At 41.0% G+C, this 14,181-nt stretch overlaps 1 protein-coding gene across 1 annotated transcript in view; it reads right to left on the bottom strand.

Moving 5' to 3' along the window:
• Positions 1-14,181, bottom strand: part of LOC148890193 (guanine nucleotide-binding protein G(i) subunit alpha-2) — a 44,536-nt gene that overhangs the window by 11,252 nt on the left and 19,103 nt on the right. The window contains exon 2 of the mRNA XM_089009442.1: positions 1,131-1,173. Within this exon, the coding sequence (XP_088865568.1) occupies positions 1,131-1,173 (43 nt within the window). The remainder of the gene's footprint in view (positions 1-1,130; positions 1,174-14,181) is intronic.

Raw genomic sequence — 14,181 nt, 5'->3', positions numbered from 1 at the left:
TCATTTTTAGCACATCAATTACTTTATTCTTATTTTTTTCCTCTCTTCACTTCATATTTATCTAGCTATCTACCTATCTAGCCATCTACGTAGCTAGCTAGCTATTTGCTATCTATTAGATATCTATTAGCTATCGAGCATGCTATATATTAGCTATCTAGCTAGCTAGCTATTAGCTATCTATCAGCTCACCCACAGAAAAACTTATCCTGTAATTGTAAAGTGACCTTGAGAGTTTTGAAAGGCGCTTATAAATGAAATGTATTGTTATTGGTATTCTTCTTCTTCTTATTATTATTATCTCCCGTGATAAACAAAGCGCACCCACTGAGTCAATTACACGCTGCAGAAACATAGCAGAAACATTCCTTGGCATGAGCCTCAAGGGAGGGGGAGGAGTCCAATCTCCAGACAATGGACACATTTACGCATTTGTTCAACAGCTCCGCAGTAGATAAATTAACCGCCTGTTTTGTGTATTAATATATTCATGGTTCAATTGCCTCCATTCCAGCCTAAATTTAATTTTAAAAGACCAACATTTTTATGTACTGTGTCATAAATCCACTCCACGTGGGCTGGCTGGATTTGTGCACATTTCCAGTGCCGCTCAGAGTTTGAGGTCAAGCTCACAGTTGGTCAAGCAGGAGATACCGGGAGACAGGCCATGATACCAGGAGAGGTGACCAAAAGAAGACAAACAATAGAAACCAGGAAGAGGTTCCATTTGTGAACAAGCAATTCTGCTCTGTCGTCAAAAGATTTGCCAATTTGAAGTCAGGGCGGCAGAGCGATTTGACTGTTGGTAAAACGATGTAAAATTGTGTTCGGATCTTGATTTCTACTGTTCTGAGTTGAGTTCCCATGATGTCCTTGGGCTTTCAGTGCATTGATAGCATGGAAATTTACACCAGACTCCTCCCATTCAAAAAAATAATTTAATCCATCCATTTATTTTATGGTATTTTTTTTTTACACAAAGAATCCTTGTGCGGTCGTGACTTGCGGTCGTGTTATCCAACTATGTATATAAAGAAATTCACAAGAATCAAGGAATACATTTAAATTGTGTTAATACTTGTGAGATTTTGAAAAGGGAGCAGGGAAAGAAAAGTTCTCAGAGCACTCACTTCATCTGCTTCACAATGGTGCTCTTTCCAGACTCCCCAGCACCTGCAAAGAGAACAAAAACAGGCAAAGCTTAAAAATACGCTCCGGTTAGACGGGAAATGTAAACAGTCGACCAGAGAGGCCGTCCGTCCCACATCTGCAACGTCTACCCTTATTCTACTGCCATGCTCTCATTTCCATCCTGCCCACTGGATAGTTGCTACAGTTCCACCCAGCTGTCACCCAAAATTAAATTAAAAATGCCACCATTTTAATTCCCGGTGGAAATACACCGGCCACAAATTAGCAACCCTCCTTTATTGTCCGAAAAAAGCGTTAATCTGCCACAAGAAATCCAACACTACAAACATATTTCTAGCACGCATGTATACACACACACAAACAAAGGTGGTGGGGGTGAACTGGCCCGGGGGAAAGTCCCTCAATGTAACCTACAAGGCAGCAAGGAGCATGCATATCCGCAGGGAAGTCTCTGGGTAGCAATGGGTCAGGACGTTTAACGCATACAGCTGGCAGCTCAAACTTATAAATGGAATAGGAGCATGGACTCCTATTTAAGGACCACAACATGCACATTTTTACCGACGTCACATGGATTTTCTTCGAAATGTGTGGATGTCATTTCTAAACCAATTCCACGATGGCATGACAATCAACATTGAGCGACTTTGCTGTAAATATCTTTTTGTATAGCTGAGATCCCAATGAGAACCCAATGTTATTATGGCCACCAAATCTACATAGTCTGTTTTTATTTTAAGAGTTTGAACAATAAAATCTTGCGCAAAACAGATTTTACTTTTGAAAAAAAATGCACCAGTTTTCTGAACTTAACCCTTCATTCATAAATATTACTCAATATCAGTTAATGTGCTAGAGGGGGATGGATGGATCGCTATCAGATGCATAGCTATCAGATGGATAGCTATAGATAGCTATCAGATACATAACAAGATAGCTAGCTAGCAAGATCACTAGCTAGCAAGATAGATAGATAGCTAAAATAAAAGCCAGATATGGAATACGCGTAAAAAATATATACGATTCACTAGTCATATTAAATCTATTGACTAGTGTTATAAGCTAAGACTGGTAAGACTGACTGAATAATTCACCAGTAAACATCATTGTCCGCAATTTCCTCAATAGGTTTCGAAGCAACCAAAGGACAATGGAGAGGTTAACTTTGCTGCAACCTTGAGACACGCTGATGATTCAGCCTTTTCCTGTCTCAAGAAAACCACACAAGGCTAGCTCTGTCAAATTATTGTGCAAAAAGAAAGACGTACAATTACATTTTTAAAACAATGGTTGCATTTCTCCACAGTTGATTCAGGAAATTTGGTCAGAAGACTCTACCCGACTTTGCTGTGACTTCAGAAGTCTTCCATCGATTGCATTGGTGTGTGTGCTTTAATAATGCAATATGGAGGTTTCCTGAAGGACTGGGCTCATTTCTTAAGGGACCCATAACTGAAAGAAATGGACATTCAGTAAGATGGCTTGGCCTGGATACAGAGTGAGCGGTCTTGAATGATATGAAGTCGCGATGAAGTCGCGATTCTACTCAAGCAGATGTTTGGGTTTGTGTGCCAAAAAGATGTGATGGCAAAAGTGTGACAGCAGGACCAATAGTGTGTCCTTCGCTGAATTAGCTTCATCCTTCTAGTTTGCATCGTAGCTGCATATTTGGGCCAGCTATCTACAAAAAAGTATATAACACCAGGTGTCAAAGTGACAAGTTATTTTAGAAATTATTCTTCTTATATTTTCCATGGCGCTGTATGCAACACGCCTAATAATTTGATGTGCCACCAGAAAAACCGACGTTAACAATAAATCACCACAAAAAAAATGTCAATGTCTCAATGATTGCGCCCTTGACAACGACGTCTCACGCTGTCCCGCAAGTCGACTTCTTGTCTGCTGGAGAAACGAGGTCATCATTCCATCATTTTCCGCTTGAAGCATTGCCCACTAATTGCATCAGAACCCTACGACCAGATACCCCCCCCCCAGTGCTCCACCCCAACTTTACGCTGCATTAGGGGCTGCGATAAAATGAACACGCAAGTTGTGAGGGGGCGTTGACCCATCTGGGGTGAAAGAGGGGGACCCGGACACAAAGGCAGCACTGTTGATTCAGAACACAGGGCCGCTGTTCATGTCGTGGCCTTTATCATTCCCGACGATGCAATGGCTCACATTGGTTCCTCATACTTTTCAAGATGGTTCAATAGTGACGAGAAAAGACTGAAAATGATGCGACTGAAATGTAAAGGGGGTCTTTTTTGTGCGTTCGAGATAAATGATTAAGTAGTTGCTCTAACCAGAGCGGGGGTGGATTGTCAAGTTTGACGATGACGATACAGTATGTAGAAATTGCAGAAACGACTATGACAAATTGATATAAGGAAACTGGTTAAATGCTACAAAAATTGTCATGTCATTTGCTGAACATTTTGCTGCTCCACGGAGCATTATATTCTGGCAGCAAATTGAAAGTCTTCTGTAAATACAGTAAAGTCTCGTTATATCGATATCGGATATATCGATATTCCCGGTTATATCGATACTATTTCTATGCACGCACGGAGAAAATTACATGCAAAAAGGGTCGGATATATCGATAGTCCCGGTTATATCGATATTTTTTCGGACTCCCTTGAATATCGATATAACGAGACTTTACTGTATGACCGATTGGAAGGTGAGTTGAGAAAAACAATCGATGTCAAGCGTTTTTACTGTTTATTGAACCTGACTGATTGGTTCAACCGTTGGTAAAAAAAAGGATCCTTTTCTTCACATTATTCCCAACTGTAGCATCTTGTCTGAGAGCACAGGCGTCAAAGTTAAGGCCCTGGGGCCAAATCTGGCCCACCACATAATTTTATTTGGCCCGCGAAAGCAAATTAAGCATGTCATTTGCCCTGATGCAAGCTAAAGTCCCAACCAAAATTTCAAATTGTCCAATGTCCAATGAACCACAATAACAGTCATGATTTTTTGCTTCATATCTGAAAAATTCATTAATTTATTGTGCGCTCATTATGCAATATATGGAGGGGATGAAACATTCCAATTCCCCAAATTCATAAAGGCCCCCGAGAGGAAACCGTAACTACAATGTGGCCCACGGCAAAAATTTGTCTGGCACCTCTGTCTTAGAGTGCACATACTGTACGCCAGTCCCCATACAGAAGTGCGATCATGTTCGGTATGTAGACATCACATTTGATGTCATACATTACAATAGGCAAAATCCTGAAGTTTTGTCACCCTCCTTTTCTGTTCCCTCATGAGAGCCGCGTCTCAGCAAGCACGCATCAGCTTTTTTGTTGTGAAATTTGCAAGTGTCGACATGTCCTGAAATGAAGAACTAACAAGGCCGATAAGATAAAACCAACAGTCTGAACGATGAGTCTCTGACCAACATTTTCTGTTCCTTTTCAACAGTTGAATGTTAGGCAATTTGTCACGTCTGTCGTGAAAAAAAAGTGTGCTCGGTATAATGCGAGAGAAGAATTGCGTTGTCACTAGGCAGAACTTGAGTACTGCTTTTCATGGAACTACAGTACATCACTTTCAGCTTTGTATGTCAATGTGGTTCATTTTCCATACCGCTGTTACCATCCATATACTGTGTATAAAATATCAATAGCGCATCGGTTGCCTATGAGCTACCTCCGAGGTCATTGAAAAGACATGAGCATCACTTCCTTCAGAAATCCTTTCAACGAGAAAATAGAACCCAGCTGGAAATCGAAGACTTCTTGAGAATATACACAAGATAACTACGGTTTTGATAGACTGGTACAAAGAAATTCAGTCAACAGATGGCTCTGATGCCGGAGGGGGGTAAAGAGCGAGTCTGGACAGCTCACTGACAAGGAGGGAAGATTCTATCTACGCTACATGACACAAAAGCAAAATTGATGAAGACAGAAAGAATAAATGAACGTTTGATGCCTTACAGTGATGGCATTTCTGCGGCTCCAGATTTCACCAGAAATAATTACAAAAAATAAAATGAATAATAAGAGCGCTCAATAGTGGGCACAGCGGCACCGAAGATGAACAATAATGGTAAATTGTCCTCGTCTCTATGTGCACTAGTGTTCAGAATCAGAACACTTTAAAAATAAAGACGATAATGCTCAAAATCCAGAAGATCTTTTTGTCTCTCCTCCACACACAAAAACAACACACAAACCAGCCCAAATGGAACGAAATAGACTTTAGAGAAAAAATAATTGCAATGGGAATACTGTATTAGGTAACAAAGTAGCCTGTACAACACAGAAATTAATGTTGTTCATAAATTTGTGTTTCAATAAGATGGCTAAGATTTGCCCCTTTGCCAAACAGAATGTATAACAACACTGTCGAAAAGAAACAGGGTTCTTTTAAATAAATAGATAGCTAGATAGTTCGAGAGATAAATGATTGCTAGATAGCTACATAGCCAGATAGCTAGATAGTTAGATAGCTGTATGGCTAGCTAAATAAAGTTTCAAAAAGCTGCTGTGAAATGTGAATTTATCCACTGCAAGACTAATAAAGGCAAATCCAATCCAATCCATTCCAATCCAAAAAGCCACAACCGAACCAAGTTCCGAACTTGACTTTTTGAACACAAAATTACTGTGTCCATTTTTGAGGGTGAAAAATGGGCCTCAAAAGGTGGCACCGGCTAATTCCGAGGTTTTCCCAAATCCCGAAGCTCAGATCACCGAGAATGACATCATTAACTGTGCTTGTGGGCTTTGCAATATGAAAAAAACAAGGAGAACACAACTAAGATTGATGTTTCTTTAATTTTTCGCCTCCACTGTTACCGTTAAAAATGTAATTTAGGAAGCATGAGTTGAAATGGCGTGGAAAGTGATGCTTTGTTGTCTCACCGGGAAAGTATTAAAGTTAAGGCAAGTGAGTCAAGAAAATCGTCATGCGTTGTTTTTTAGTCCTGGTAGAAGCTGGTGACGGGATGTTGTGTGAGGTGAAGCTGCAAGCTATTAATCTTGGGAGACAGTGGAGGGCGCAGGAGAAGGACAGAGAAAAAGTTAAGGCCTTCGGAGACTCGTATGGGACATGTGAGTGAAGTTCTTGAATGAGGCAGCCAAATCAATGACTCAAGTACAAGCCAAGGACACCGGCGAATCAGAAAAGTTTGAAAACATTGGTCAAACTCTTAAAAAAAACAAAAAACAACCACAATGGACAAGAATTTATCTCTAAAGGTGGTAAACACGAGTGTCAGCTCTTTGCCCCAGATAGAGCAAATTCATCTTGACCGAAGGGACGTTGAAAAAGGCTGTGTAACTTGGTCGTTTGGAATGTGTTAAGCCTCAGGTGTCAAAGTCAAGGCCCGGGGGCCAAATATGTCCCTCCTCGTCATTTATTGGGCCCGCGAAAATAAAATCAAGCTTGTCAAGTGCCATGATGCTTTCTAAAGTCCCCATCAAAATTTTAAATTGTCCCATGTAAACCACAATAACAGTCATCATTATTCTTGACTTGAAATTTGAAAGGTAGTTATTCATTAATTTGTAGTGCTTTGTATGTGTACTATATGGAGGGGATTAAATATCCTAAAGGCAAATGCTTTTTCTTCGACAATAAAACAAGACTTGAATATACAGTTAGCACATTTTCATAGGTCAGTTTTGGCAAACTAAATGACAAATTCCCAAGAGCCATAAGTAACACACTGTGATACTGGATTTGATCCTGAAAAGAATAAAGCTGTTGAATGCTACGGCAGACAATGTCGGACTGCATGAGAAGTTCACCTAAGCATGAGCCAACCCGTGAAGTATCTCTTGTACGTTGACCTGTGTCGCGGCTTTAAAGGCAAATATAGTTCATGGTGATTCCTTGCTGCATCATAAACTATAGAAACCTGCAAGTGTATCGCTGATTAATTATGTATGTACCGCCATTTGCCGCCACATTCCAACCCACCACCACCACCGCCACTCCACCACTGTACTCAGGCGTGCACACTGACATGTTCAGGCATAAAGGATCAAGGTAAATGCATCATCAATAATGGATGGTGCCATCAGAAAATAAGCAATGGCCTGGGGAGGAATGGGAGTGGAAATGTTTACTTAATAAGAAAAAAAAGGTCATTAATATTTTAATTAGAGACGGACGGTCAGTGCTTCAACCACTCAACAGTAATGAAGAATTGATACAGCGTTCACTTATAAATGTCATTCTTATTTCATTGCAACGCCAAAATCTAATTTATTTGCCAACCCACCTCATGATCGGTTTTGGTGAGCGCTCACCCACTAGGGGGTGGTCTACTACTGGCACACAGATGCAAACGAAGAAGAATTTCACAACTAAGTAAGGCTCATTAAGCCTCATAATAGCGGCAATTTTTCACTGACGAATAGAATAGGAGATCTGTGATTAGTCCGGAAGTTTAATTTGGGAGTATACTTCAAGTGGGTGTGGCAATGAAAAACTGCAAGCCTACTTTTGGAAGAAATAACCACAATCTACAAAATGGTTACTTGTAGCAAAGGCAATTGAATTTGCGGCCACTAGAACATCTGTGTCTCAAAGTTTGTTTTGCAAAAAATAGGAATGGCAAAGCAATGGCTTGGGTCAGGCGACTCGCAAGTCACGCGTGGAAAAAAATATGAAAGTGGACGTGATAAAAAAAAAAGCAGAAATGAAGCAAATGAATCATATTTATCTCGGTGGACTTCACAGAAACAATTCATCCACACAGCCCATTTGCCAAAGTAAACAGACCCTCTGTATTTAAGACCCAAATTAAGAGACTGGAATGACTATCCAGCTTCTACTTAGCGGCAAGGCAGTCCACAACGCCACAAGCCTGCCGGGTCCCCATCTAGTATAATTACGAAAACTGAAAGGCCATCGATCAAAAGAGGGGCAGAGGCGATCAAGGCCGCTTGTGATGACTGGCCTTCTGACGGGGCGAAGAAAAAAAAAAAAAAAAAAAAAAAAAAAAAAAAATCGGCTACTCTGGCCTTGAAGTCCGCGGACATTAAAAGCAGCTTAAGGCCACCGTAAATATCATTCAATGAATTTTGCTCATCTTTCTGTTAAAGGCACTGCGAGTTTTAAATTTGACGTCATATGACCCCTTTTAAATGTCATTCAAAGGCCTAAAGACATGACTTATCACCTACTGTACCTAGACTAGCTTCATGCAGAAATTTAATTTCAGAAATGCTCAAGTTGGGAGTCTTGGGAAAGAGGGATCAAGGCATGTTTTACCATAAACTCGTGATTTATTGATGTTTTTAAAGGATCACACTGATACTGCCTTACAGATCTGCACTTCGGCATGTTTACACGTGACATCAATGCATGACCGCAGTGCACGTGGCATTTTGTTGCTTCAATCGTGCACTGGAACACACACAAAAAACGGTTGAAATTAGGCATATTACAAAATGCAGATCATGACTCATGAAGATGAATGAAGAGCAAAATGTAGGGAAGAAACTGAAGCGAGCAAAAGAAGAATGAACAAAGAGGCCACACTTAACCACAGGAAACCAGCGTTAAGTCTTACTCTTTGTAGCTATGGTAACTCTGACGTGTAAGATAAAAAAAAGAAAAAAAAGAAAAGCACATGAAATGGAAAAAAAACCGGGAGGAGTACAATCAAAGGTTTGACAGTTTTTGACTCGCTCTACCACCTTTTACAGAACGCTCAAAAACACTATAGGAAAGTGCAGCAAACTCCTTGAACGTTTGTTACAAGTATCTCCAAAAACTCATCGCGTCAAGTGTTTGGCAATGTTGAATGGAGAGATGGTGAGATCTACTAAACTGTCAGGGGGGCTTGACAGTAGCTGCAAGTCGACTGAATTACAGCGTCGCCATAAAACATCCACAATGTCCCGCAACCAAAAGCTACGACTTCATTCATCTCGAAGAAAGTGATAACACGCCAACATGACATCCAGCAATTCATTCCTTTAATTAAATGCTGTCGTGTTCCACGGGGTTATTTATTGACGGAACGTACGCAGGCCGGCGAAACGCTGTGACACAATCACACTATCAGCCACCGTTATGTCCGATGTTCTATGTTTAAAGAAAAAAAAAAGTGAGTCAACACATTATTTGCTCTGTGCTTACCTATTACAGACAGACCACTGCAGTTGTGGTTGGAATTTGCTCTGGAGTAGAATAGATGCAAAAGGCAGGTTTGTAAGACTCACGTCACGTCAATGAAAAAACATTTTGGCTTGGGCGGCCGCGGGTTCAAGATATAAAAACACCCAAAAAAGACCAGTCACATAAAAATAGACATCTGACAAGCTTAAGCCACATCGTGGTCAGTCTGGCAGCTTCTGTACATTCAAACAGAATGCTTTTTCCCCCCTCCATGTTGTTTTCAGAGGAACAATCACGTGGCGTGGGATCTCTCAATGGGAAAGCCTCACACTGTCCATTCAATCATATCACTTTGACAAGACTTGTTACCTGGAGCCAAAAAAAAATAAAAAAATACAAGATGGTTCCTCCCGGAGGAACAAACGTCACAACACTGACAACAACAACAACCTTGAGTCGACCTTACAAGTCAGTGGAGCCATTAAACATGACGTACCCCCACGACAGCCCGGGAAGACGAGACGGAACAGCAGGGAAGCTTGCTTTGAGATTTTGTTAGCCCACCCCTGGCCCCAAAAAGTACTTATGCCCCTCCTCTCCACAGATTCTTTAACCAGACATTTTATGCCTGTTGGGTTTCTTGTGGGTGATTTGACTGATTATATGGTTCCAATTATCTGGGTTGAAAATACCTCAACTAAGTATAGCATAGCTTCGCATTTTGATTATTATTTAAGAAGCAACAAAGCTTCCTTTACCACAACCTATTTCTCATTTGACAGATTTTGAATCGCTTTCTCTGATGAATAGAGACTTTTCAGAGAGCTTTTGTTAGCTTACTAGCATGATTGAAATTTAGAAGTTTCAAAAATAAACAAGACATCAACAAACAATTAGAGTGCAGTCGCCTTACCTTGATGATCATTACATTAGCCAATTTAAAATAGAACATTGGCTCTCTAATAATGTGATCAATATCTATTGCTCTCAATCATTGATGATCAGTATTGGAATGGGCATAAACTCAGATTGGAAAACCTTTTGGGATATTTTGATAGTTAAGAATGACAATAATGCTAATAAGCTAACGTTTACAAAGTAAAAATTTAAGTAAAACCCAACATTCACAATAAACATCAAAGAAACGTCTTCATTGATATTTTATGACAATCCCTCATGGTCACAATCAAACGATTAATTCAAAGATTCAATTTTGACAAGGATGCATTAGTCGACTCTGCCCAGGGATATTTACTGTGAATCATCTGTTCAAAAGGCAACATTTATCATTCAACGTTGTCCGCCCTTGTTTCATCAAAACAAAATCAGGGCAATTTTCAAACAAAGTGAATGGGGGGGATGAATGGGCATGAAAACAAAGCGCTCTGAATGTAGCATACTGAGATACTTAAGCTACACGCGTTGGAACGTGAATATATCTCATTATGTTTAACTAAAGTCATCATAAAGGAACGTTTCCATTGAACGATCGATGGTTCCAATGCAGTTTTTGGATGGTACAGCCTCTGAAGGCATAACAGGCGGCTGGGCTTTTTCTTTCCTTTGTGCCTGTCCCAAAAGCTCCCAACCCTGCTTTGAGTGTGAGACTCGGTACGTACACTTCAAGAATACAGAGCGTGAGCACGCTCACAGAGAGCTCTTTGTGGGAACGCGCTGCACCCAAACCATTGGAGCTAAGCAGGGGCCCTGTTGCAGCTTTGTTTGGCTTGCTCTTCCTTTGTTTATTCCGCTTCCTCTTCGGCTTCTCTCTGCAGCTGACCGCGGTGATGGTCAGGACTGGAGTGAGCAATCGAGTGAGGCGGCCAGACAGACGGAAATAAAAGCAGAAATGGTTGACATAACTGACTATATCCCGAATGGATGCTCCTTGATTATGCAGGCTGACATAATTTATCTGGTGTAACGCCACCATGTTGTAATAACTGCCAATAAAATTAAAGGAAGCGTTTAGTCATCCCGTCAGTGGGGTGGGGCAATTCTAGCCAGATTAGAAACCTTTTTATGCACCTTAAAGTACAACCAACGTAACTTTTTTGTTTCTTAACTGACATCAGAAAAACGTTTTACAGCATCTAAAATACCCAAAACATACAGTATGATATGTTTATTCAAATGCAAAACACCAATAAAAATGACTTAAAGTGTACAAAATCTGCAAAAAAGTGAGTGGCGAATTTTCAGAAAGTCCCGCCCCCAGTTCGTGACGTCACGCCAAGACGTCTTGCATTGCTGGAGAATCAAAACAATGGCTTCAGATTCAGAGAATATGCTTTCTAGTTACACATCCAGTTATGAATATGATTCAAATAGTTCTGAAGAGGAAAGCATACATGTTTGCAATTGATTAAAGAAGTCCTACGTGTCATTTTGAGGCATCTGGACTGCAATGGCGCGTCCCAGAAAAGAGGCAGGCCCGTTTCCACAGGCTGATAAATTCCTTATATGGAGCTTGGTCGCCCTCTTCTGGCTCTTTTTGGTGCAACGCACCATTTTCAGACCAAACAAGCACAGCAAAATACATTGACGTGATGGAAGGACTGCTACAATGTGTCCTTTTTTTTTCCGGTCAGGGGCGTTCCTTCAGTGACGTCACGTACGGACTCGTTACCAACTCAAAAACAAGACTTCCCGAATATTCAACGCAAGTCTTAAAACGTAAAATATAGCTATATGCGGTGGAATCTCTAAAATACGCTCAGTAGAAGTCATTTGAAGCCATTTTACAAATTATGGACACAACTTGTCCGGAGACGTCGGTTGTCCTTTAAGGCTTAAGTCAATGCAACTTTTACTTGCTGGTTACGGTGTCAAAATTCCACTGTTTGCTTTGCAAACAGACTCCGCGCCACCGATAATCTCTATAGAGACGGCAAAATCTGAAAGAGGTCACTATCAGGGTCTGAATGGCACAGTTAGCAGAAGCTGTCATCGTGATAATGGCAAATACTGCAATCAAACAAGAGGGCAAAGATGACGCAGTGACATGTTCAGAAAGCGGCGCGGCCAAAACTGTCATTTCCTTGGAGACAGCTTTCATCCAGGTGATGGCCGAAAGGAAAGATGGGAGATAAGCTCTTAGTGCACGGCGCATATGGCTGTTAACAATTTGTCTCTTGTCTGTTCAGGCTGGATTCGGTCAGTGAGCATGAAGGTTCTTTTACGTACAGTGGGAGCCTGTTCGCGTGCAGCTACGCTCTGACCGATTGATCGCTTGGAAGCTCAGGCGGAGCACTAAAGGGATCAAGTGTCTTAGCTCAAGGGCACTTCAGAAGCGTTCGTCCATCACTTAGACGTGTGAGAGCTATTTTTCATTTTACTTTCATTTGTAGTGGAACCTTTCCATAAGCGCCTGCAAATTTAAATGTGGGAAGGAGGAAATCTGCTTAACACTCATTGTGAGGCAATTTGAACATTACATCAGCTGCTGTGCATAGGTCCGTTTCTTCATGACGCAGAAAAAAAAAAACAGTGACGCAGACGAGCTAATATTAGGTCAATGTGCCCGCTACCAATGCAGAGTTAATAAACGCTCCGAGGCAAAAACTGGGGCACAGTGAACCCAGCTGTCACAGTTTAGAATCTTGAGCTGGATATGTGGTTTGCCATCAACGGGGCTTTGCTAAACTCTTAGAGGCTGAAGGAGAGAGGCGCACGTGAGGGTAGGGGGGCTTGTATTTGATTATACTCCTATTTTATGAATGTACACCATGTCCATTGGCTGTTTTCATTCAGTCAACAACACAAAGATTGGCAGTAGATTGAAAACTCAGCACAATGCTGCTGCTTAGTCATTAACCAAAGTGTGAAGTCTGCGTGTTCTTCATGGAAGTGAACATGAAAACATCTGGTTTTACTTTGGGAAAACAACCACCAACCCAGTAACCCCATCAGTTTCAACAAGTTGTGATATTTTTTTAACTCAATAAAACTGGGGGCGAAAGGGTTGTGACATTGAATGTTCAAGTAAATGAGTATTTTAGTGTCTCATGCTACCATTCACCAACCCAGAGGGCTCTTTCAGTATGCGAAGTGACCTTCTGGCATAAACTGAGCAAACAACCACAAGGAAAGTAAAAAAAAAATCATATTCATCTACTCAGAATAATGCGATGAAATCAGTAGGAAAACATCAGGGTCTACTGAGCTCTTTATTTGGGATTTCAGCAGCAGCACTAGCAGCTTAGAGCAATAACTCACACTTGGACTGTAGGCTGAACCCCGCTCACTTCCTGCCTCACAGGAAACACACTGTACAGCCTCGACCTCGCCCTTCCTGCTCCCTCCGCTTGCATTCACACAAGCACTCTTCAGGATAGCTGCTAAGCATTGAATTAAAAAGGTAAATACATCGGAATTGAAATACGATTCCGCATGTATGTAAAAAAAACTATCAAAATAAACAGCCGTACGTTTCATACAAAAGATATGCCTGAAGAAGTGTATGAAAAAAACATGCCGGGCCTGACCTTGCCATTAAAAAAAGGGTTTCGGGGGCTAATGAAAGCTCAGAATGTAGAACTTCGAAAACATCATCACGCAGTTTAGGTAAAACAATGCTAGAAGAGGTCAAGGCATTAATTAAACATTGCTGCTGTAAAGACAGCATGACTGTATTTAGAGACAAACCGAGAGAGAGACCCCTTACAAAACAAGCCCTCCTCTAAGCTTGTATCATCAGTTATCTCTGAGCAGTATTTGAATCAATATTGAGAGGAATATTGAGAGGAACGTGCAGGTCAATGCGAATTGTTTTCAGAGACACTAAAATACTCATCTATCCGCTCAACAAGATTTGACATTTCTAAGCCTGCCGATATGCTGAATGTGTCCCGTGTTTCGTGGGTGTGTTGGGGGGGAAAAATGAAATAAAAATAAAGAGGCGTTAAAAACAGGAAATCCAGCAGCTGGCAG

The sequence above is a fragment of the Hippocampus bargibanti genome, linkage group LG12, assembly GCF_051943395.1.
Source record: "Hippocampus bargibanti isolate YZ-2025 linkage group LG12, ASM5194339v1, whole genome shotgun sequence".
NCBI lineage: Eukaryota > Metazoa > Chordata > Actinopteri > Syngnathiformes > Syngnathidae > Hippocampus > Hippocampus bargibanti.
The sequence above is the reverse complement of the archived record's forward strand: the minus strand, read 5'-3'. Positions and strand labels throughout refer to the sequence as shown.